Source organism: Rhinopithecus bieti, unplaced genomic scaffold, assembly GCF_001698545.2.
Source record: "Rhinopithecus bieti isolate Rb0 unplaced genomic scaffold, ASM169854v2 scaffold_62034, whole genome shotgun sequence".
NCBI classification, from domain to species: Eukaryota; Metazoa; Chordata; class Mammalia; order Primates; family Cercopithecidae; genus Rhinopithecus; species Rhinopithecus bieti.
In genome coordinates, this window is record NW_016823752.1 from 39,507 (window position 1) to 64,139 (window position 24,633).

Sequence of the window (24,633 nt, forward strand, 5' to 3'; positions counted from 1 at the left end):
CAAAATGCTTACAACAATGTAGGTATTTTAGGCCTCCTTTGGAAGATTGTGTTTTATGACAAAAAATGGTTTTCTGAGTAAACGTTACTCAGTCTCTGACCCAGTTATAAAAATTATGAAATCAGTGAAATCCAAATGAAATGCCTGTAATTAAAGCTGCTGCAGAGGGAGGGACTGGGGCCTGGACTCCAGTCACCTCCCACGTGGGCTCCGGGCAGCAACGCTCGCCGGCCCCAGGTTTAGGCCTCTGCCTGTGCTGTATCTCCTGGTCTAATTTGCATTTTCTCAAGGGCTAATTTTTAATACATTGTTGGTCATTTGTCTTCTTTGGTGATATGTGTGTTCAAATCTTTTGCCTTTTTTTAAACTGAATTATTTGTCATCATTTATTGAGTTATAAGAGTTCTTTATATATTCTGGATACAAGTCCTTTATCAGATAACTGACTTGCCAATATTTTTTCTAGTCTGTCTTTTCACTTGTAATTTTTTACATTTTTATTATTTTTTGGAGACTGAGTTTTGCTCTTGTCACCCAGGCTGGAGTGCAGTGGCGCAATCTCGGCTCACTGCAACCTCCGCCTCCCAGATTCAAGCGACTCTCCTGCCTCAGCCTCCCAAGTAGCTGGGAATTACAGGCACCCAACACCACGCCCTGCTAATTTTTGTATTTTTAGTAGAGACGAGGTTTTGCCGCATTGGCCAGGCTGGTCTCGAACTCCTGATCTTAGGTGATTCGTCCACCTCAGCCTCCCAAAGTGCTGGGATTACAGGCGTGAGCCACCGTGCTGGCCCTGTTCACTTTTTAAATAAAGCTTTTAATGCAGAAAAGTTTTAATGTTTTTAATTTTGATGGAAGTCTGATTTTCCATTTATTTTTCTTTTGGCACTTGTGCTTTGGGTGACAGATCTAAGACATCTTTGGGTGCAGGTTCATCCCCGTTTTCTCAGAGGCTGGGAGCTCCAACCCTTACACCCTTACACATGGGTGCGGGGTCTGAGCTCATTTCTGTGTGTGGCTGGGGTGGGGCCTGCGCCATTGGCGACTGTGTGGACGATCACCTGGCCCAGCACCATTGACCTTCCTTTGCTCTCTATTGGAATGGTTCCTCCTTGAATAACTTACATCTTTCCTGTTTTGGACCTTAGCATAAATGTGCGTGAAAGTGGGCTTGTGTTGAGTTCTGAGTTGGTGGTAGCTGTGCGTGCACCACGGTAATCGCCAACAGGTCCGGCATGGGGAGAAACCTAACCCCACCTGTGCCGGCCCAGGACAACAGGGAGGTTTGCTGAATAGCAAAGCCCGTTGGCTTCTGCTTCTTTATTGGGGTTGCAGTTATTTGAAGTCTCCATCTGTGGGGCGGCTGCATCTCCGGGTGACTCACGCGTGGGCAGCCTGAGCCGTGCACTCTGTAAGCATAGTCAGCAGCGGGGGCCTCCTCCCAGGAGTGAGGACGGCTGGGCAGTCAGGACTTTGTACTGGATCTCTGGATAAAAGGAACAGTGCAAGGCACTGGAGTGCTGTGTTTTACATTTAATCCATAAAGGGAGCCACTACCTGCCCCAAACCAGGTACCTTCAAGACATCACAATGGCCCTGAGGCTGGACCTAGACCTGAGCGTGTACCATGGAAGTCATTCTGGCAGTGACCATGGTCTCTGTGGAGGTCTCTCAGCTTCCTGGACCGCCAGGCAGCCCAGTTACAGTTCATCCGTGCAGTGCAAAGGCTCGAGGTGGAGGCCGGGGAGCAGCCACGACGCCCTTCACCCCACAGGGAGCTGCAGGTTCATGTCTCACACGTGCCACGCAGTGCAGGGCGTTCTCATGGCACGTTTAAAACTAAGACCACACGTGTGTGCCCCTGGGGGTGAGGCGGGAGCGTGGCTTGTGTTCTAACTGGTGCTTTCCTTTCTCTCCAGCCCCTTTTATGGAGAAGACTTTTACTGTGAAATTCCTCGGAGCTTTCGTCACCTGTCCTTCTACATTTTCGATAGAGACGTTTTCCGGAGGGATTCCATCATAGGTAGGTGATGAGTGAGCGTTTACTTCCCCTTTTCCGCCTGTTCTGTACCAGGGGAGTATTAGCATTTTAGTCCGGAGCCTGGCGGGATGGTGCTGAGGGGTCACAGCAGCCCTGGGTGTTCCTCCTGATCCGCTCTCGGGATCTGGCCTGGCGTCTGTGGTCCCTGCTGGAGCATCATGCCAGGCTCAGGTCAGTGAGCGCTGCCAGTCAAGGCTTCCGTGGCCCCTCAAGGCGAGAGCATAGCGTCCCCGACCCTCTTCAGACAACTTCCCAGGGCTTCTCCCGGGGCATCCGTGGGGGGACCTTTGCATGGACGTGGGGCCCTCCCTCCTCACCACATCCTGGCTGTCCCTGTCCCAACTTCAGTCCCCATGGTGTGGGCACGGGAAGGGCGGGTGGGGGTGGGGGCGTGTGGTCTCAGTTTCCCCCGGTTTTCTTGGAGAAAGCTCATGGGCAGCCCTGCCGGGGATCACAGAAGGCAGCATCCTGTAAGTTGTGGGGCCTCTTGGCAGAGTGGACTTCAGGTTACTCAGGGAGCTCCTGGTTCCTAAATGCAGCCAGAGGACCCCATCAGGAGCGGACCTCATGCAGCAGGCGTGGGAGGCTGGGGTATCAGGCTAATTCCCACTGTGTCGCCAGGAGAGCCAGGAAGGGAGGAGGGTCCTGCAGCACCTGAGCTCATGCCCAGGACGGGTGGCTGGGAGCCAATGTGTACTGGCTGCCACAGCCTGAACCCAGACCCCAGGTGGTGCAGGCTCCTCGTCTCCATGGCTGGCGGAATGCTGAGTGGGACAGGGCGGGAGGAGGAGTCCCCTAGGGGGACCCCAAGCTCCGCCCCAGGCAGCCTGAGGGTCCGCGGGTGCAAGAGGCCAGCGAGGCCACGAGGGTGCTGTGCGGGGGGTAGGGGGTGCGTCCATCTGACGCTCACTGCTCACACTGGCTCCCCTATACCGCATCATGGCCTCTCCGTCCCACACCAGCTGCCCCTTTCCCCAGCGCTCACTTGTGTCCCTCAGCTGTGGGCTTTCTTCATCGTCCGTGTCCCTCTATTTGTGAGCCGTGGACCAGGATCTGTGATCTGACCCATTCCCAGTGCTTGGCATACAGAAGCGTGAGAGGCACAGCCAAAGGTCCACCTCAGAGCTTGAGTGTCCTAAAACCCAGCCTGTCCCCACCGGGCGGCCGGCAGCTAGTGCACGTCAGCACGACGTTGAGGGCATGAGAGAAACTGGCTAGCAGGTAACTGGTCGACTCCTGTCTGCACTCTGCTGTGTCCCGGGCCTCCACGGCAAGTCCCCTGACAGAGACAAGGAGAGAGACGCCCATCCTGACCGGTCTCGCTCTCTGCTTGGTGTTGAGATGGGCTTGGCTGGGTGGCAGCTGTGAATCCAGAGGCCCTTGGGGCTGGGCAGCCCCTCACCTGGCATTGATAAAGCCTGTGCCCTCTCACCATTGCAGGAGTCGGGACCTGGACATTTTTGGGACTGTTACTCACTGTACCCAAATGATTATTCTTAGAAACTGGTGTGCTTTTCATAGAAGTCTCCAGAGTTTGTTTAGAAAATACATGGAATGGGTCACATGGATCTCAGATCATTGACATTTGACTTCATTTTGAGCAGGAACGCTGTGCCGGGTGCTTCCGCAGCAGACACCCTGGCCCTGAAATGCGATTGCAGAAGGTGTTTGTGCTCCTGAGTGCGGTGGGCACCTGGCCCCCTTCAGGGTCTTGCTGTGCTGGGCCTCGTGTAGCCTTGTCAGTGAGATGGTCTTGTGGGTCCAGCATGACCCCTGCACCCCACTGCTCAGTGTCTGCCTGGGAGGCCCTCAGGTTCACGCCCATAGCTTCAAGTCGCATTCAAGCTGTTTGGGCACTGAGGAAGGGTTCCCTCTTCCTCTCTCCCTCTGACCAAGGCATCGGCTCCAGGGCTAGTGGCTGGCAGTTCTCCCTCCTGCCTCCGGGCGCAGCTGCTCTGCACCCCGCTCCTGAGGCATCTCCTCCTCCATCCCCACATCCTGCCATGCCCGCCTCCGGGACTGGGGCCTGCTGCAGGAGATGGCCTCTGACCCTGCAGCTGCCCTCCGTGGCATGCCTCCCCTGCCCGCCTCGTTGGTTGTGGTTCTTTTGCCTCTTTTGCCTCTTGTGCTGTATTCACTGGACGGAGCTTCCCAGAGCCCATAGTCCTGCATGCCTATGTCTTGCTCCTGTGTTCTCAGCACCTGCCAGGGGCCTCCAAGGGTGTTCCCGGAAGAAAGGGAGATGTGGGATCCAGATTATTCAGCAGAGGCTAATGGTGTGTCTGGCAGGGCTCAGCCTGTGCTGGGCGCCACGCGTCAATCGAGGTGTGACCGTGTGTCAGGCCTCATCACCAGCTCAGTTTATGTGCAAGAATCCACAGGGACTTGATTCATTCTCGAAGGTGTATGAGACAGTTTTTGAGTGATAACCCTAAGGAAAAAGAAATTTAAAAATTTTTTTGCACATTTTAATAAGAGAAACTGATCAAGTTAGTTCCGGAGTTATGTGCTCTGAAAATAACCAAATAAGATGTTTATTAACTGTTCTGTTGACGTCATCTGCTAGCAGTTCTTGGTGGCTTTCGATTATGGTGACTGGACTTAGATGTCTCACTATGGCGTTTACAGCCATGAAAATGGATGGCTGTCTGGATCTCCGGTAACGATTTGTCGTTATGATGGTAATTATGTTGTTACTGGGCATGAAACACCAGGTTCTGGGGAATGCGTTTCTGGATGGAAGTGTGGGGTGGCCACTGGCTTCCTGGTTGCGTGGTTCTCCTGGTTCTCTTGTTTCTAGCAGCTGCCCACGCCCTGAGGAAACCCCACCTGCCAGCGAGTTGCCTTGGGGTGGCCACAGCTGTGCTCAGTTGCAAGTTCAGGTCCAGGAGTGAGGGGTGCACTGGCAGGTGGGGACGCACTCCTATGGGGTCGGGGGTGTGGGTTGGGGCCGGGAGGGCATCTTCAGCCTGGAGGGGGAGGGCGGGGGCGACTCAAACCGAGAAAGGCAGCAGAAGCCACCGGGATGCGCCACCCGGCAAGTGAGACTCGGGGAAATAAAGCCCCGCCCTCAGCCCTGCCCCGCCCGCCCCGCTCCTCCCCTCCACCGCTGCAGTCAGCTCCTGCAGGTCAGAAACCTCGCAGGGGCAGCAGGAGCAGAGGGAAGAAGTGTCCGGCGTGGGCCGGCCCTGGGCGGCGTGACCGGCCTTCTCTGTCCCCAGTCCGCGGCCCACAGCGCTGCTGCCGGTGGGAACTGTCGGTCAAGCCGGGCTCCCAGCCGCAGGGCCGTGGCCTGCGGGACACCGGGGCGCAGGTGCCTTCAGGCTCCAGGCGCAGGGAGGCGGCCTCTACCTCGGCTCCGCTGCTGGGCGCTGCACCCGCGGAGCACAGACCGGAAACTGTGGCTCCCGGCAGATGCGAGAACCGGGAAATGCGCGGGGCCGGCTCGCTGCTGTCAGTCAGGAGCATCGGGGTCTCCGCCCCCCATCCTGGGCCTCCCTCCTCTTCCCGCGAGGCCTCCGCCTTCCTCGGGGCGGCTCTGGTAACACCACGTCCCCTCCATTTGCCCCTCCAGCCCCTAGAGACTCTCTGCGGCTTCCCAGTGGGGTGGGGGTGCAGTGAGACCTCCATTCATTTCTTCTTCTTTTTTTGAGACGGAGTCTCGCTCTGTGGCCCAGGCTGGAGTGAGTGGCGCGATCTTGGCTCACTACAAGCTCCGCCTCCCGGGTTCACGCCATTCTCCTGCCTCAGCCTCCCCAGTAGCTGGGACTACAGGCACCGCCACCACGCCCGGCTAATTTTTTGTATTTTAGTAGAGACGGGGTTTCACCGTGTTAGCCAGGATGGTCTCGATCTCCTGACCTCGTGATCCGCCCGCCTCGGCCTCCCAAAGTGCTGGGATTACAGGCAGGAGCCACCGCACCCTGCTGAGACCTCCATTCTTTGTGTATAAATCAGGTGGTCTGCAACTGACATAAGGTAAAGTTCACTGTTTAGGTGTAGCCTTCAGCAGCGTATGCAGGTGCACCACAGCTAAGATACGTTCCCCCCGCCCAGAACACTCCTTCGGGGTGGATTTCCTACCCTGGCCCGCAGCCCCTGGCAGCCACTGCTCTGGGGCCTGTTCCCACCATCTTGCCTTTTCCAGGAGGCCATGAGAGTCAAACCCCCCCCCCTGCCACTGCGCTGGTCCTGCGCCATGTGGCTGTGAGCCAGGTCGCCCCTCCCACTGCCCGTGGGTTTCCATCATACAGGCGCACCTCAGTGGCCTCATCCACTCGCTGGATTGTGTCTAATCCTCAGGAATTATGAATAAAGTCACCGTACGCATTCTTGGATAGGTCTTTATGTGGAGAATGTTTCTGTTTCTTACTCTGAGATAAATACGTGGGAGTGAGGTTGCTGGGCCCACTGTAGGGTGTGTGTTTACTTTCATTAGAAACTACCCAACCATGTCTCCAGGTGGCCGCCCAGTCCGCCTTCTCTCCAGCAGCGGGTGAGAGCAGCAGGTGTTTGTATCCTGCCCGGCCCTTAGGTCTGAGTTTTTATTCTCTAGTTAACGTTTCTACTCCCATAGGTGCGCACTGTCTCAGTGTGGTTTTGATTACGTGTCCGTGAAGAGCGGCGTTGAGGACTCTTCATGGGCTTAGTGGCTGCTCTATTCCTTCTTTGGTAAATTGTTCAAATCTTTTGCCCTTTTAATTGGGTTGTTTTCTTGTTATTTTTTAGAGTTCCATGTATTCCGGATACAAGTCCATCACAAGAGTGCTTTGCAAATATTTTCTTCCTGTTTGTGACTTGTATTTCATTTTCTTACCATTGTCTTTGAAGAACAGAAGTTTTAATTTTTGATGGTTCAGTTTATCACATTTTTTTCTTGTATGATTTGTACCTGTGGTGTCATGTCTAAGAAAGTCTTGCCTATCCCACAGTTGTGGCAGTTTTCTCCCGGAAAGCGTTTGCTTTCAGCGTTTACATTTAGTTCCATGATCTGTTTCAAGCTAGTTACCACTTACGGCACAAAGAAAAGGGTCGGGATTCCATTTTTTCCACGTAGACATCCGTTCGTTCCGGCATCCTTGGTTGAAAGGCGACCGTTCCTCCGTTGATGACTTTGGCACATTTCCGGCTTCGTTGGCCGCATTGCATGGGTCTGTTTGTGGCCTCTGTATTCTGTTCTGTCTGAGGTAGGAGGCGGGACTAGACTCTGGAGGCAGGGCTCGGACACCGGACCAAATTGAGGACTAGCTACGACAGGGATGGGTGGGAGCAGCTTTCCATCAGACACGCCCGCCAGTGCGCCGTGTCGGCTTACCATCGCCATGGCAAGGCCTGGAGGTTACCACCCCTTTCCATAGGAACAACCCCGTGACTTGGAAGTTACCACCCCTTTTCTAGAAGTGTCTGCATAATCTGTCCCTTAATGGGCACACAGTTAAAAGTGAGCATAAACAAGACTGCAGGACTGCCCGGAGCTGCCACCCTCAGCACCCCGCCTGTGGGGAGCCCTGCTCTGCGGGAGTGGTTTCAGAGCTATCACACTGCCGACTCCATAAAACTGTTTTCTTCCACCACTACCTCGTTCTCAAATTCTTTCCTGAGTGAAGCTAGAGACCCTCTGAGGCTAAGCCCCAAGCCCTGCGCCATACGTGTGCTGCCCCTGTCCTCATGCCAGTACCAGCGTCTCGATCACTGTGGCTTCATAGCAGGTCTTACATTGTAGTGTAAGGTCCTCAAATTTGTTCTTAAATTTGTTTTGCTCTTCTGGACCCTCTGAATTGCCATATGTATTTTTGAATGAGCTTCTCGATTTCCAAAATAGTCCCACAGGAATTTTGACTGGGATTACATCGATCTGTAATTCGGGGAGAATTAATATCTTAACAAAATTGAGTCTTCAAAGCCATGGACATGGTATATCTTGGTGTATCTTCCCACATGCCTGAGTCTGTACAATTTCTCTCATCCGTGTTTTGTGATGTGTTTTCAGCCTACACATTTTGCACATTTAAAAACATTTATTTCTCTGTGTTTTATGTGTTTAATGGAGTGGTCAAAGATTTCTCAGGTAGTCCACCAAAAGCACAAACCTAAAAGCATAATTTTGTGAATGGTGCTTTTTTTGTTTAATTTTCATGGTTATTGACGCCTTCCTACTGACTTTGTATTCTCTGTTCTTGCTAAACACACCAACTGGTTCTATTAGCTCTGCTTGTAGATTTTTTTTGTACATTCTATGAATAAAGGTTTTTATTTCTTCCTTTGGGATCTGTATGACCTTTGTTTTTCCTCGTGGCCCTGGCTGGGACACAGGTGGGGTCAGAGCGAGGCACGTGCATCTCAGCCGCACTCCGCGTCTCGGCCACACTCCCCGTCTCGGCGGCTCTCGCTGAGTGGTGTCCTGTGGCTCTTTCCCCTTTTTCTGGTCCTTCGGCAGCTGGTTCCCCATCTGATGCCCTCCAGACCCCTGGCTCCTCCTTTCTGAACGGGCCTGGCCAGCACAGATGCAGCAGAAGAAAGTGACCCTTCTGGCCTCTCGTGGTGAGAAGGCTGCCGCCTTTGCCCAAGCGAGAAAGGGAGACCCAGAGTGTTCGGTCAACTTTTTGGTGTGACTCAAATAGGTGGGGGCAACCCTGTGGATTGGGCACATCAGAGAAATTTCAATAGACGCCGTGGCCTTCGGATCAGGCATTCTCTCAGGTCAGCATCTGGAGATACGAACATGCATGCTTCAGACGTCCGCATGTCCCCATTGTTGAATGTGTGGCTTCTAGAAGCAGAGGTTGGGGGCTGGTGACAGAAGTGACCCCACATCGGGAATGAGGTGGCGGGGGCAGGGATCCCTTCTTGAAGGGATTTTAAATCCTTTTGAATGTTGTGGATTTTGTTCTGTTTCTGTTACCTATTAAAAAATTAAGTGAAGTACTTCTAAAAATAAAGACTTGTAATCATGTGCCAGTTACAAGATTCTTTTTTTTTTTGAGACGGAGTCTCGCTCTGTCGCCCGGGCTGGAGTGCAGTGGCGGGATCTCAGCTCACTGCAAGCTCCGCCTCCCGGGTTCACGCCATTCTCCTGCCTCAGCCTCCCGAGTAGCTGGGACTACAGGCGCCCGCCACCTCGCCCGGCTAGTTTTTTGTATTTTTTAGTAGAGACGGGGTTTCACCGTGTTAGCCAGGATGGTCTCGATCTCCTGACCTCGTGATCCGCCCGTCTCGGCCTCCCAAAGTGCTGGGATTACAGGCTTGAGCCACCGTGCCCGGCCCAAGATTCTTATCCACGTAAATATGTGACTTCTCCCGTCCCAGTTTCAGCTCATAAAAATGTGAAGACACAGTGACATTGCAAGTATTTAAAACTTCTGACTTCAAAACTGACCCTCCCTGTCCAGCTGAAGGGGAGTTCTTGGAGTCTGAAGACGTTTCCTTTTCACTGAAATATTGTTGCCCAACTCAGTTTTAAGAAATATTTGCTTTCATGTGGCTTTATTCCTGTGAGACTCAAAACTGAGGTTTGCATTGTGGGGAAAGGGAGTATTAGCAAGAGCCACGCAGCCGTCATCAGAGGAAAGGAGAGACGCCACTCGGGACCCTTGAAGTCCAAAGGTGGAGAGGGCGGGTGGGCTGGGAGGGTTGGGGGTTGGTAGGAAAGTCCAAGCCCCGCCCAGGGCTTGCTGGTGGGAGGGCACGGGGGACGCAGCGGCCAGGAGGAGGTGTCCTGGTCTGACCTCGTGGTCTGCTCCATTAGAGGCTATTGGGGTGTGTCACTGGGTTTCTCTCTGAGTCTCCCTGGTGTTCCTTCTCCCACGTGTGCCGGGGCCTGTTTTCTGCGCTGGTCCCCTTGGTTCTTGCCTTGGCTCTCGCCTGCCCTCAGTGGTGTCAACGTCCCGTGCAGCTCCAGATGGTCTGTGTGTGTCTGTGTGTCAAGAGCTGAGCTGATGAGGTCACCAGGCTGATCATACGAACCCATGAGTGTCTGTGTGCTGTATCTATGTGCGGGAGGCTGTGCAACTGGCTGGCCCTGGTTGTGAGCGGGAGTCCCAGAACTGGGAGGGGGCTTCCTCCAGGGCTGTTCCCAGGGCTGCTTTGCTTTGCAGAGTGGACGGTATGAGCTGCAGCCGGCTCCCCTGAGGACACGAGACGAAGGTGCTGAGGTGCACGGCAGGGGTCAGTGGCACTGGAGGCAAACTGTGCTGATTCCACATCTGTCCTTTGGGCACTTGGAAAGCGTCTTTGTGCCTCTTTCCACCTTCCGCACCTCCCACCATGTCCTGTGGCCACGTGGTGCCCCCATCATGTGGCCGACCCTGTGCTGTCCCTAGGGTCTGGAGCTGGTGCTGAGCTGGGCGTGTCTCAGACCCTCTGAGTTTGCAGACAAGGGAGGGGCCTGGCGACCAAGGCCCACGGGCTCTGAGATCAGTCGCGGAATGGACCGGTCAGGCTGAGGTCTCGCTCGCTTGAGCCTGTGGGGCAGAGGAGCTGCTGAGGGAAGATGCGTCCTGAGACCTCGCAGGTGGGGGACGCTCATGGAGGAAGGAACGCCAGCAGGAAGGCGGGGACGCAAGCTCCATCTCCCTGCAGCCCCAGCCTGCTTGTCTCCGGGGTGTGCAGACTGGGACCTGCCCCTCCAGGGTCACCGCAGGACTGACTGAGATGGCACCTGTGAGAGGCTGGCGGTGGAGTGTTCCCAAATTTACTAAGGTTGGGCAGCGAGTCAGGCCAAAGCGTGAGACTGTCAGATGCCAGGCCAGGGTTGTTCCGATAGGAGCCTGCGGAGGTTTTTTGAGACGCAGAAATATAAAAGGATCTTCCTTGGAGGAGAGAACCGGGCTGGGCTGTGCTGTCCTGGCGTGAGGCAGGGTGGCTGGGTAGGAGGCCCAGGCCGCTCCCTGGAGCCTGGGTTGTGCACAGTGTGCTCAGACCCTGCAGCTGTGGACGCTGCGGTGGAACCGGGGTCTGCCGGGACCCAGAGTTTCTCGCTTCGGTGACTGGACCAGAATCCTTAAGGAGGGTGTGTGTGTCTCTGGGTGCAGAACGAAGACGCGAGGAGTCTGCCAACATTTCCTTCCTCACTCCTGCGCTCGTGTGTGCTTTGCGATGGGCTCAGACGTCACGTGTGTGCGACTCCCTGGGAATTCACATGCGTCTATCGCCAGAGGTGCACGTGCTGCGTGGGTGCTCGCCGTGGTGGGTGGAGTGGTCCGCAGTGCGTGGAGGCCAGTGGCAGGGTTGACGTGGTGGTGCTGCGAGGGGACGCAGGATGGAAGACGGCTCAGTGCCCAGTGCCTGACAAGCGCTGTCCTGCCAGGGAGGGATGAGCATGCGTTTGCCCCACTGTGAGAATGTTTCTGGCATGAGGTGAACGTATGAGCAGATAATAATGGTTACATATGCGAATTTGCACATATAAATCCATACTAGGTAAATGTATATTGTACAAATATATTCTGATATGTATTTTCATTGGAAGTCTAGCTCCAAAGTCCTAAGCCTGTTTAAGGCACAGGAAATGGTTTAGAGTAGATGTCCCCAGACTTTGGGGCCCACAGAAGTGCCCAGGGACCTGTGGTGGTGCAGATTCCGGCCCCCGCCAGAGCTTCTGTTCTCCTCCGTCTGGAGAAGGCCAGGAATCTACACTTTAAGGCTCTCCAGGGGCCCCAGAAGGCAGCTCATGGATTACACTTTAGAGGCACGGATTCAGACCAGCCCATGTCGTGTGGGAAGGTTGCAGCTCATTCTAGCTGTCAGTCCTCCCTGCGAATAACCCGAGCACCCACATGCATGCACACGTGTGTGCGTGTTCACACACAGAAGCTAACTCTAGGCACACATGTGTTTCAAGCTGTGGCTCGCACAGGTGCACACGTGTCTCTCTCGAGGCGTGATGCCGCTGCCTTGGTGGTGTGTGAGGCATGAGGTGTTCATTTGTGAGAACGGGACTCTCGTGCACCCAGCAAGCTCCGACATGCCTCCCGCTGTGAGAACTGGCCACAGACCACAGTGAGAGTGAGGTGCGCATTGCCGATGGACTGGACGTTCGCATCTTCCCAGCGAAGCCTCCCGAACGCCTTACTGGAAGGGAGATGGCGTAGACTTACCCCTGCACCTGATTATTTTGACTTTTTAGTATCAAGGTTTAGAGACACAGTATCACCATGCCCGGCTCATTCTTTTTGTTTTGTAGAGAAGGGTTCGCCCTATCGCCCAGGCTGGTCTCATGCAACCCTCCCCCCAGGCCTCCCAAGCGTGGGGATTCCAGGCATGAGCCCCGCGCCCAGCCGGTGCCCCATTCTGAATTAAGCTGTTGGAGATGAGCTGCAGTGATGATGGGCTGCCTTCTGCTCGCAGGCGTCCTGGGTCTGGGGCCTGTGCCTGTGGTGCATCTCCTCTGCTTATGTTGCAGGGAAGGTGGCCATCCAGAAGGAGGACTTGCAGAAGTACCACAACAGGGACACCTGGTTCCAGCTGCAGCACGTGGACGCCGACTCAGAGGTGCAGGTGAGACCTCGGCACAGCCCCGGAAACCGAGCCCCGGGACGCCATGGGGCCTCGAGACGCGCACGGCTCTGACTGTGGCTGAAGGTGTAGGTCGGGCTTTGGCCTCGACGGGGAATAACCATGAGCCTGCTTGTGCTCGGAGCGCGCCCGGGCTCCGCACAGGGATTTTGGGTTTTCCTTTGTCATGCACAACTGAGGCAGCCGTAAAAGCCAACACGGTGGGAAAGGACAGGCACACGTCATTGAGGGCCAAGAGAACACGAGTGGGGAAGGGCCGAGTCAAGGTCAGCCTGCAGGGACCCTCGCTTCGTCACGGTTGCCTGGATGGGCTGCTCCCCGACACTCGGCACCAAGAAAGGTCTGAGCTGAAAGAACGTGCTGGTCTCCCGAGTGTCCATTGTCGGAAGTGACCAGGGGCTCACCCCGCCTTGCCGGGACTGTGTGCCGACTGGCGCTGGCCCCGGCCCTGTCCAATGGGAGGAGCTTGTCCCACCTCCCCATGCAAGACCAGGGGCTCCAGTGCTGGGACCCACATCCCAGACCCTTGTGTTTACGGCTGCTATGGACGCACGGTGCCCAGCTGCCCAGCAACAGCTGCTCCAGGCTAGCCTGTAAGAGAGGGAGCAGTGGGGGTCAGTCTGCCCAGCCCAAACCTGCACAAGCTCCTGTGGGGTCACCCTGAGCCCTGGTCCATGACATGGAGCAGCTGCAAAGGCCACAAGCAAGAGGCACCGTGGCCCGACCCTGGAACCTGGGAGGCTTCCTGGGTGGGTCCTCGGCTGGAACTCAGTGTGTGTCTGAGTGCAGAGTCCCAGCACAGGCCGCCGGGCTCGGAGCCAGCTCCTTCATCGGATTGCTGCCAACGTCCTCTGCAAGCCTCAGTTTCCCCATCTGGGTGGGTTTGTGAAGCGGGCTGGAATGGCATGTGTGCCACTCAATGGCACCTGGCGCGTTATAAAGTGGTGGCGGTGACTGTTGTTTCTACACCTGGAGGCTAGCATCCGGGACAGATCCCAAAAACAGGCTCCTTGTGAGAACTTTGCCTGAGACTTCAGCAGAGGCAACTGGGTGGGTCGGATGGAGGCTCCGTGCCCACAGGTCCAGGGCAGATCTGGGCCAGGGGACTGGATGGCCTGGTGTCCTGTGGGAATCCTCGTCCCCTGGGAACCCTTTTTACCCAGGAACCCTCTTCCTCCAGGAACCCTCGTCCTCTGTGCTTCACTGGGTCAAGGTCGCCATCTGCCGAGGTCACGGGCTGCGCACACTCCCATGGCCAGCAGAGGGTTCATTCATGAGGTTGACAGTGAGCCCAGCCAGGGGGATGGGGTGAGGCCCTCGACGGAAATGAAGGAGTGGAGCCAAGAGGCCCTGGGAATGGCCCTGCCCTAAGGGACCTGTGCTAATTGTGCTTGACACTTAATTAACTCTGCTTCCTAGGAAAGCGCTGGCTGGGGAACCCACATGTGCTGTGGAAAGTGAAGGACGCTGTGATTACTGCAGAACTGATGACTGTCCTCGCAGCCCCAGAGCACAAGGGCCCCAGCGCGCTGCTCCAGCGGACCCTGGCGTCCCAGCAGAAAGGCGGGGCTTCCCACGCGCTGCCCGGGAGGGAGGCGGGGCTTGCTGACTGGGCCGCTCCCGCCTGCGTGTTCCCCGGCACTTCTATTCTGGGATACCCGCCTTCGCTGGGGTCTCTGAGCAGCAGGCAGAGTGCAGCCTCGTCGTTTTCCTCGGATTCAAGTTTGTTTTTATTGGCAGGTGTAGCTTTTCCTCTTTCTTGCCTTTTTTAAAATTGATTTAATTTTGAAATGGTTATAGATTTATAGGAAGACACCAAAACAGCACACAGGAGTGGCGAGGGGCGAATCCCCTCCTTGCCCTGAAGACGGAAGGCCGTGCTCCCTTCTTCCGGCTTCCCCAGGCACCGCCCTGTGCAGCTGGTGCAACACCAACCAGGACGCCCACGTTTGTGCCGTCCACAGACGTTATCCAGATTTCACCAGTTCACAGGCACATGCTTCTGTGTGTGTGTCTCTCTGTGTGTATTCTATGCTATTTTTTCCAGTTTTTTATGTGGTAAAATAGAGACATCATGACATTTACCATTTTAACCATTTAAAATGTCCAATGCAGTGGCACAGTATTAAATATATTCATAATATTGTACAACCATCACCACCACCCATCTCTAGAGCTCATTTAATCTTGCAAAGCGGAACCTCTGTCCCCTCTGTCCCCTGGCTAGAGGTTTATTCACGCGCTTCCGTCCCTCCTCCCCCCGGCAGCCCCATCGCACTCTGTCTCTGATGCGGGCCACTCCCCGTGGCTCATGGCAGTCAGCTCTGCCCTCCTGGTCTTCCTGAGGCTGATGTCGCTCCGCACGACGTCCTCCAGGTCGCTTGTGGTATCAGAACCTCCTTCCTTCTGAGGCTGAGGAATGATCCGAGGTGCGAAGCGTGTGCTGGTGGTCCGGTCGCCTGTTGATGGGCTGTTGTGACAGTCATCACAGGGGAGACTGTGCAACCACCATGAAGATCAGGACTCAGATGTTTCATCTCCACGAAGCTGTAAATAAGAATGCTGCCGGCTGATCTCACGGCTGGTAGACTCTCATAAATAACGCCCAAGGCGGCTGGCGTGCCCAGGGCCAAGTCCGGCATCCTCCAAGCCTGCCTCTCACTGTCCGGAATGTGAGGATCCTGGACCGAGTGGTGTCAGTCTCCCAGGAATTTGCACTTTATGGAAGGCAAATGTGAGCTGTTGTCTAAAAGGCAGGAGGCAGGGTCAGTGCTCTCCGATGCCCGCTGGTCCCGGGCGGGTGCTGCCCTGCTCACTTCACCGACGCAGTCAGCCCCAACGCCACCCAAAATGTGGCCGTGACGGGGAGCAGCGTCCCTGCTGGACTCCAGCCAACCTTTAAAACCTCAACTCCAGGCTGGACTTGGTGGCTCATGCCTGTAATCCCAGTACTTCGGGAGGCCAAGGCGGGTGGATCACCTGAGGTCGGGAGTTTGAGACCAGCCTGACCAACATGGTGAAACCCCGTCTCTACTGAAAATACAAAATTAGCCGGGCGTGGTGGCGGACGCCTGTAATCCCACCTACTCAGGAGACTGAGGCAGGAGAATCGCTTGAACCCAGGAGGCGCAGGATGCGGTGAGCCAAGATTGTGCCCCGGCACTCCAGCCTCAGCAACAAGAGTGAAACTCCATCTCAAAAGAAGAAGAAAAACCCACAACTCCAGTCTCAGGGCCGCCATTTCATCGTAAGATGTCACAGTGACCATTTTCAGGAAGGCAGGGGGGTGGCACTGCGGCTCCTTGAGTCCCTCTGCTCTGATTCCCAGGAAATGTCCTGCGTCCGGACAGTAAGTGTCACAGACGCGGCCCACTGGGGAGGCCAGTGAGTGCGTCGCAGAAATGGGGGAAACGCAATTAAACCTTTCTTGCTTCCTTCTGGAACAGACACTGTTGGAAGGTCTTTGTTAAATCACTTCATGATGCAGCGTTGTGCCCTCTGACCCTCCCCCGATGCAGGGCAGTGTCAGCGTCAGATGCCAGCAGGGGCACTGCCTGTGACAGCGAGGCATCTGCGGTGATCTGGGTGCCTGGGGGGTCACTGAGCTCCTTCATAAGCCGGGCATTCAAGTGCATCTGTGACGTATTCAGAAAACAGCACAGCCCTGCGAGGGATCACAGCAAACTCCCAGGTCTGCTGTCCGCCTGAGAGACACCTGCGTGTTTTCCCCCTTGGAGCTTTCCAGTTGCACCATGAAATCAGTGACTGGGGTAGAAATTCCAGCCTCCTGCCACAGCCTCTGGGAATTTTGTGTTTGTGCAGTAGACAGTCCTCTTGGAAGGATTTTCAGAGCAAACAAAGTCACTGTCCGTCGTCCAGGGCCAAGCTTTTACATTTCTCCAGGGTTGCAGGAGGAGAGGGCCAAGGTTAGGCTTCCTTCCTCGTGGCCTCTGTGTCCCCTCTCACCTGCCCGCTGACTTTGTCTCCTCTCTGCGGCCGGCGTGGAACAGCCCTGCATCCAAGGCGCCTCTGTCCTGGCTGCTTTCTGGGCCACTGCCCGCCCAGCTGGGGACGCAGCAGCCGGTGGGAGGGGGCCAGGACCCTGACCTGGCCCCCCACACTGCTCTCTCCCTGGGGAAGGCCTTCCTGAGAAAGATGGATGGGGACCACTGGCTGCTTTTTAAAAATTAACTCTGTTTTGGGGGCAGTTCTATATGTTCACAGGGAAACTGAGCAGAGTATGGAGTTTCCATACACCCCTCAGTAGCCCCCGCCCAGGGCCCCATGGGTGACACCGGGCGACACTGCAGCCACGCGGTGTCAGGAGCTCAGCCGTGGTGGACGCTGGGCCCCTTTGCTACGGCTGTGAGTTCGCAGGAGTGCAGTGCCAGGGACCTCGGTGCAGCGTCTAGGCAGGTGCCAGGGTCGGCAGCCAGGTCCTCTCGTTCCTTTCCTGTGGGAATTTGTGCCTTTCCCCTTTGCTCTTGGTAGCCTGGTTAGAGGTTTATAATTTTATTGATCTCTCAAGGAATTTGCCTTCGGCTTTGATTTTTCTCTGTTGGTTTCTGATCTGACTTCTGGTTTCTGTTCTTGGGCTCTGGGTTTAGTTTGCTCATTTTCCTCAGTCTCCCAGCCCTAAGCTCAGGTCAGGGTTCGGATCTACCTTCTGCTCCAGTCTGTACGGCCGTTACTCCAGATTCCGTCAAACCCTGAGCACGGACCCCGCTGCGCCCGCTGATTTTGATGAGTAACACTTTCATTTCTGTTTATTCCAGAGCACTTTAAAATGTGTCTTGTGTTCTCCAATGTGTGTGTTATTTAGAACTGTGTCGTTTAACCTCTAAATATTCTGGGATTCTCCAGCCTGCGCTGGCACCTGCAGATTTACTCAGCAACTTTTCTGGCCAGAGAAAGGGCCTTCCAGGGGTGGATTTTGTTTGTTCCCACTCCCAAATCAGCAGAAGACGGAAGCACACAAGTCAGCCGGTCGGGAGGGATTCATGCTGTAGGAACAGGAGCGGCCTCAGGACCTGATGGTGCCCAGCCAGGTGCCCCTGGACCTGGCCAGGACCCGAGAGAGCACACGGGGGCCACACAGCCTGCTGCCAGGACCCGGGAGAGCACACGGGGGCTGCACAGCCTGCTGCCAGGAGCCAGGAGAGCACACGGGGCCGCACCCTGCTGCCAGGAGCCAGGAGAGCACACGGGGGCCACAACCTGCTGCTAGGGACCACAACCCCCTGATGCGGCATGACTCTTCCTGAAGCTCCCTAACAGGAATCAAGCTGCCTCCGTCTGCGCAGCCTCTTTCTAATCCGAACACTTCTGTCCTGAGGGAGTTTGCGCCTGGCATTTGAGAACGGGATGAAGCAGTGGGTTCTCAGTTACTCTTGGGCCAGGCACTTCCTCCTGTCTTTTGGTGTTCAGGGCACTGCTTTAGCCCGTGGACAGCCACAGAACAGAGCCTGGCATTTGGGGTTCGAGTCTGTGATCCCCCCTGCATTTGTGGTCTGTGTTGGTAGATCTGTTTGGTGAGGGTCTGGGTTTTTGAAAAGCAACTTAGTGGCATATGTGAAGATGCTATTTTTAACTTGTATAGGGAATAAATATCTCTTGACTAATTTTGGGGTATTATTTTATTTATTTTCTTATTAGGTGATTTACCTCTCAAGGCGGGCTAGGTGTCTGGAAGATTTTTGAAGGAACTTTAAGGTTTTTTAACGTTTAGGTTGGTGGGGGCCTAAGCGAGGTCCCTGCTCCATCCGAGGTTCTGCACCAGGCCACATGCTGCAGGGCTGCCGTCGGTTCTGCCGTCCACGTCTTAGCACCACGCATTCTGCCCCTCCCTCCCGCCCTCCCACAGGAGTGACAAGCCCTGGGGAACAGGCCCTGGCCTTGCTGGAGCCTCAGGAGCAGGAGCTCAGGGCCGGGCCAGGCAGAGCTCCTGATGCATGGATGAGTCTGTGTTCATTCCATCCATTCAGCGCCATTCAGGCTGGAGCAAATACAGGGACAGCGGCATGCACAGATAGGCACACACAGCCGCACACACACAGGCAGACACAGTCACATGTACACACAGGCGGTGCACACACCGGCAGACATCCACACACAGTTGCATGTACAGACAGGTCGACAAACACGCATACACAGCTGGACACACACAGTCGCACGTGCACACAGAAGGACATGCACACAAGCCACCACACTCACCAGACCAAGAAGCACACACAGGCGGACACACACACAGGCAGATGCACACACAGCTGCTCACACAAAATAGTAGTTGCACGCACACACAGAAGGACATCAGCCACACGATACAGGCCAGATTGCACACCGCAGACAGGCGGACCATGACAGGCAGACACACACACAGTTTCAGGCACACACAAGGCAGATGCACGCAGACCGTGTGCACACCAGTATGAACACACATACAAGTTGCACGCCCACACAGACACATAGCCACATGCACAGACAGGCAGACACACACAGCTGCATGCACACAGCTGCACACAGGTGGACACTAACACACAAGCAGATACAGTCACATGCACACACAGCACAGGTGGACACACAGTCTCATGGGCACACAGGTGACGCAGCCACACAGTACAGACACACAGTTGCACACAGGTGGACACCACAGCCTAATACACAGGTGGGACACAGCACACACAGAGCACAGATGGGACACACATAGTCGCATATATGCATAGGCAGGCACACCACAGTTTCGCCACACACCCAGGTATGACACAGCCGCACACATAGGAGGAAACACAGCTACACACACACCACCACACACACAGCACAGATGGACAGACACACAGTCAAATGCAACAGACGGACACAAGGTTGGGACACACACAGCAGGTGGCATCCACACAGCAGTGTGTCCACAGATTGGGACAACACATCAGTGCATGCACAGACAAGTGGACACACACAGGCGGGCACCACACACCACAGCATGCTTATACAGGTGGACACACACACCACACACACAAACCCACCAAACACATAGGCAGACAGACAGACACACAGTCATACTCACAGATAGGTGGACACACACCCACAGCTGTGCACACAGACAGGTGGACAGACACAGCAGCACGCAGAGACAGACGGATCCATAGAGACAGGTGGACCCGCAGGGCAGCCTTGCTGTCTGTTCTGCTGGAAGCCCCCATGAGCCTTGCTCTCTGTGTGAGCTCTCCCAGGTTCCTGCGGCTTCCATGCGGCCTTGCCCGCGGGGAGGTAAAGGCAGGCAGTGGCCCTGGCTCAGGAGAGAGCTGTGCTTCCCCTCTGCTTTGCCCCAATGGACACACGTGAGCAGCCTGTAGCGTCAGCATCTTTGGGGGGCTGCTTCATCTCCCACACGGTTGGACCCCTCACTTCTGAGGCAGCGACCTGCTGTCAGCAGAGCTGGGAGCCTGGGCAGCCACATGGGGCCGAGCGGCCAGGCAGGCAGCTCTCCTGAAGGAAGGCTACGGCTGGGACCCTGCGTCCCGGGGGCCAGACGTGCCCGTCGGCTGCGGCAGGGCGGAGCCACCTGCTCCCTTTGCCCTCTAGGCTTTCCCTGGGCTGCGTGGCCTGTGGGAGCGCCACAGCGCCTGACGCCCCGTCCTCGTGCCTTGCAGGGCAAAGTGCACCTGGAGCTGCGGCTGAGCGAGGTCATCACAGACACTGGGGTCGTCTGCCACAAGCTCGCCACACGGTAAGACGTGTCCTTGCCAGGGACTGAGCACACGGCGCGTGGCCCGTCTGGCTCCCGAGGAGCATGCAGGGGTTTTCAAACCAACGCACAGGAATTTCCAGAGCCGGTGGCTCCCCAGGATGACACTGTTTAGAGGTTCTGGCCCCCCCAGGATGACGCTGTTTTAGACGTCCTGGGCCCCCAGGATGACGCTGTTTTAGAGGTTCTGGCACCGCAAGACGACATTGTTTTAGGGGTCCTGGCTCCCAGGATGACGTAGTTTTAGGGGTCCTGCCTCCCAGGATGATGCTGTTTTAGGGGTCCTGGCTCCCAGGATGATGCTGTTTTAGAGATTCTGGCCCCTCAGGATGATGCTCTTTTGGACGTCCTGCCTCCCAGGATGACTCTGTTTTCAGGGTCCTGCCCCCCCCGGATGACACTGCTTTAGGTGTCCTGTCACACACTACCGGCGTCCTCACTAAAGCACATGCTCACCTTAGAGGTGTTGTTTTGGGCTTTTGCGAACGGCCGGCGTGATTCAGTGTCACACCGAGGCATAGCGGCTGGCGTGGGCCCTCTCTGCCTTCCAGGGAGGAAACCGCATCTCACAGCTTGAACTCAGGCCTTCTGCCTGACCCAGAGCCGTCTTGCCATTTGCCCGGGGGTCCGCGCTCCCTCCTGACGCTGCCTCCGCTTCTCTCCTCAGCATCGTCGAGTGCCAGGGCCTCCCCATCGTGAATGGGCAGTGTGACCCCTACGCCACCGTGACGCTGGCAGGACCCTTCAGGCAAGTGGCCTCACGCCTCGGGTTTCCGTTCTGGTCCTGGGGGGCGAGGGTCCAGCTCTGAAATCACGAGGCCACCGCCTCATTTGGGAGGAGGCAGGAGGTTGCGCTTTGAGGTAGAATATGTAATTTTTACTTCGTTTTGTTTTCTTTATTGCTCCAAACCTGCTTTGTAGAAAACGAAGCCTTCGTGGTCTTCATGCTGGGTATTTTTGTCTCGGTAAAGGTTCGGGATTTGCATACCATCTGGAGTTGGAGAGGAAGAGAAATATTTATGAAATAAATAAAGGCAATAAGTGACTTGTGCATTTGAGAGCTCGGTTTTAGGACTCAGAGACTTGGAATCAGCAGTGTGGCTCTAATCCCAATCCTTTCTCTCTCAATAACAGATCGGAAGCAAAGAAGACGAAAGTAAAGCGGAAGACCAACAACCCCCAGTTCGACGAAGTGTTTTATTTTGAGGTTGGTATCTTTGTGGGTGAACGTCAAGTGCAGGCTGCACCCGAGACACGTTGGCGGAAAGTCTGGATCAGAACCATCTCAGTCTCTTCCCTCTAGAAGTTCCTTCCGGAGAGGAGCCAGCCCCGCCGGCCTTGCGACCCGTGGCCCCAAGACCTTCCCTCCTCTCCTGAGAGACAAAGGCCTTTCGTTGTCTCCCAAACTGGCCCAGATTTGAGTTAAAAGATGACAGGTTAATGCTTTCCAAGTTACCAGGACTTTGGGGTTTTTTGTTGTGTTTTTGGCTGCTCCGCCCAAGTGTCCCTGAGCAGGCGGAAGGCTTGTTCCAGTGGAAATAGGCAGGGTTTTGAAGCAAAGGGGGAAAGGATTCAGACACAGAGATCCTCTCAGAACATGAAGCACCAAAATCCGTGAAAAGGAGGGTGCAAGGGCTGTACCCGGTAGAGTGGGACCCGCTGTGTGGTTTGGGGACGGCTGCATCTCGTGGAGTGGGGACCTGCCATGTGGCCGGCACGGTTTGGGGACGGCTGTCTGCAGGGCCTTTAGGCAGATGCTCTTCCCATCCACAAACCTTCCCGTGCACAGGCCCTGGAGATGTGAGGATGGATGAGGCCTCTGTGGCAGGAGCATGGCCAGTCACGCCTGAGGGATCAGGCGGGCTCCCCTGAGCCATGATGGCTGAGCGGGGCTCGATGCATGCAGCTCTAGGGGGACTGTCGGAGAGTGGACCTACCAGTCTGAGCAGGACCCACGGGCACTGCTGAGGCGCAAAAGGGCCCCACAGGCAGAGGTGGGAACTTGGTGTCCGAAGCCAGGACCAGGCTTTCAGGGCCACGGTGAGGAGGGCTTTGGAGGTGGAATCTGTTCTCTGTCTCAAACGGAAGCCGTCACTTAGAGACAGGTGGAGAAGGTGGTTTTGCCAGAGCAAGGGAAGGCAGGGAGCTGCCAGGCTCCCAGGGGCAGGCTGGGCCCTGTTGGCGGCACAGGAGGCGTGCGGCATGGACCGAGTTCCAGGCGGCGGCTTCCCCTGCCTTGGCTGCTGGCTTGGCTGCCACACGTGGAGCTGTCATACACGCAGTGGGGTAGAGCTCGCCCACTGCCCGGCCACACCCGGGTGCTCATCACGCTTGCAGGGTTCTCACACCGTTTCTACCGTGTGCACTCGCATTTCACTCTGTAAAGACGTGGGTCTCAGCCTACTGGAGTAATTGAGTGACCACAGACAATCTGAAAATCGTGGTCTGCATCACCACCTGTGGGGCTCCAGGGAAGGCCCAGAGCTCGCTGACCACTGCCGTGTGGGACCCACGGGCCCTACTTTTTGGGGTCTGCGACCTTTCACTCCGTCTCCACCCCGTCCTTACAGCCGTGGGCCTCGTTCACCAGAACCCTGTCTCTTTTGGCTTCAGCTGCTTCTGACCCAGCTGCAGGCCGAGCCCCGGGGAGGGAGCGTGTCCCCCGCAGGCTGTGCTCAGACGGCCACCTACCAGGAGCAGACCCAGAAAAACAGATGTTCTGTTTCCATGGGAAGCAGTGTCTGTACCTTTTTCTTCCAGGATAACAACTGACACATTAAGGCCCTTTAACTCTCTAAATGAGATTAAATAATCTCATAAATTTGGTGGGAGCTGCTTTCATTCACTGAACACGTGTCAGGTGCCAGCACTGTGCCGGTGATCAGCTGGTGATAAGATGTGGGAGAAAACAGAGGAGTCCCAGGCCACCACCCCAGGCCAGCATGGGAGGGACGCAAACAGACAAGCCCCTACAATAGCTTCCGACCTGCTCTGCAGAGAGGACGTGAGGCAGGGGCACTGGGGGGGGGACGCTTCCTGGAGGAGGCATTGCCTGACCTGCTCTGCAGAAATGGTATGAGGCAGGGGTGCCGGGGGCTTCCTGGAAGAGGCATTGCCTGACCTGCCCTGCAGAAAGGGTGTGAGGCAGGGGCGCCAGGGGCTTCCTGGAGGAGGTGTTGCCTGACCTGAGTTTTATGAGATGGGGAAGTTGGGGGGAAGCAAATTTGAGGACAGTGGTGTGTAGGTCAGGAAGGAGGAGGCGTCAGCAGCCTTTAACCTGAAGCAGAGAACTGCCCCTGCGTGATCTTTGCCTCAGTTTACCAATCAGGAAGTGCAATCTCAGAGGTTAGGCAGTTTTAGCAACATGATTTTTGTGTCAGACCCTGCATCAGAACTTCGAGCTGAGAGCTCCTGAGCCAGCATCACTGCTGAGGCCTAGAGAAGGTGGGGCAGGGAGGGAAGCTGGGCAGGAGGGAGCCCTCCTTGTAAACGCGGGTGACCTGGTGCATGGCTGATGGTGGTTAAATTGGAACTCGAGGTGGTAACCGACTGTGGTCTCCTGGAGCCCATGGGGCGGCCTCCTGCTCTGCTGCAAGGACCCTGCTGGCTGGCGGCGGTGGGGGGCGGTCCCAGAGCCTCAACCCTTCACTTCTTCACTCCCTTACTGTTCTAAGGAACCCACTGTGCAGAGGCGTCAGGAGGAAGGTAGCAGCGTCTTGAGTTTCCACCATCTGACGCTCCCCAGAGTGCTGGGGTCTGTTAGGGGCTGGCGAGTTTCAGGCACCACAGGCCTCACGCTTTTCACTTCCTGTTGGCAAACAGAGCCTTGAGGTGGGGCCGCGGGAGGGCAGCGCTGGCTTCGTCTCCACGGCAGAGGGTGTCCCTCCCTCCCTCACAGGGTGCCAGGCCCAGAGCAGGTGCAGGTGAGGGACGTTTATGTCCCCAGAGCCCGGCCCTCATCAGGAGCCGCTGGGAGAGTCCGGCCGTGGCTGTGAACAGCCCTGGGGCAGGTCTCGCCTGGGTCTGCCCCTCCGGGGGTGCTGTGAGTGGGAAATGCTGGCGCTCAGGAAGCCGGGCCTGAATCCCGAATCTCGCCTAGTGCCTTCCTGGTTGTGGCCCTTGAGTGGTGTGTGGGTAAGCGCAGAGGTTAGTGTAGCCCGGGGCCTGGGTCCGCATGGAGATACCCCCGCTTGGTGGCAGCGCAGTCTCAGCGCTTTCTCTCTCCGCTGACTCCAGGTGACCCGGCCCTGTAGCTACAGCAAGAAGTCTCACTTTGACTTTGAGGAAGAAGACGTGGACAAGCTCGAAATCAGGTGAGAAAACCAGGCTCCGCGTCCCC

The 24,633-nt window shown here is 56.0% G+C and overlaps 1 protein-coding gene across 1 annotated transcript in view; it reads left to right on the forward strand.

Moving 5' to 3' along the window:
- RASA3 (RAS p21 protein activator 3) overlaps window positions 1–24,633 on the forward strand; it is an 80,196-nt gene that overhangs the window by 18,954 nt on the left and 36,609 nt on the right. Inside the window, exons 2-7 of the mRNA XM_017861827.1 lie at window positions 1,920–2,023; window positions 12,441–12,535; window positions 20,200–20,276; window positions 20,962–21,042; window positions 21,429–21,501; window positions 24,531–24,607. Coding sequence (XP_017717316.1) covers window positions 1,920–2,023; window positions 12,441–12,535; window positions 20,200–20,276; window positions 20,962–21,042; window positions 21,429–21,501; window positions 24,531–24,607 — 507 coding nt within the window. The remainder of the gene's footprint in view (window positions 1–1,919; window positions 2,024–12,440; window positions 12,536–20,199; window positions 20,277–20,961; window positions 21,043–21,428; window positions 21,502–24,530; window positions 24,608–24,633) is intronic.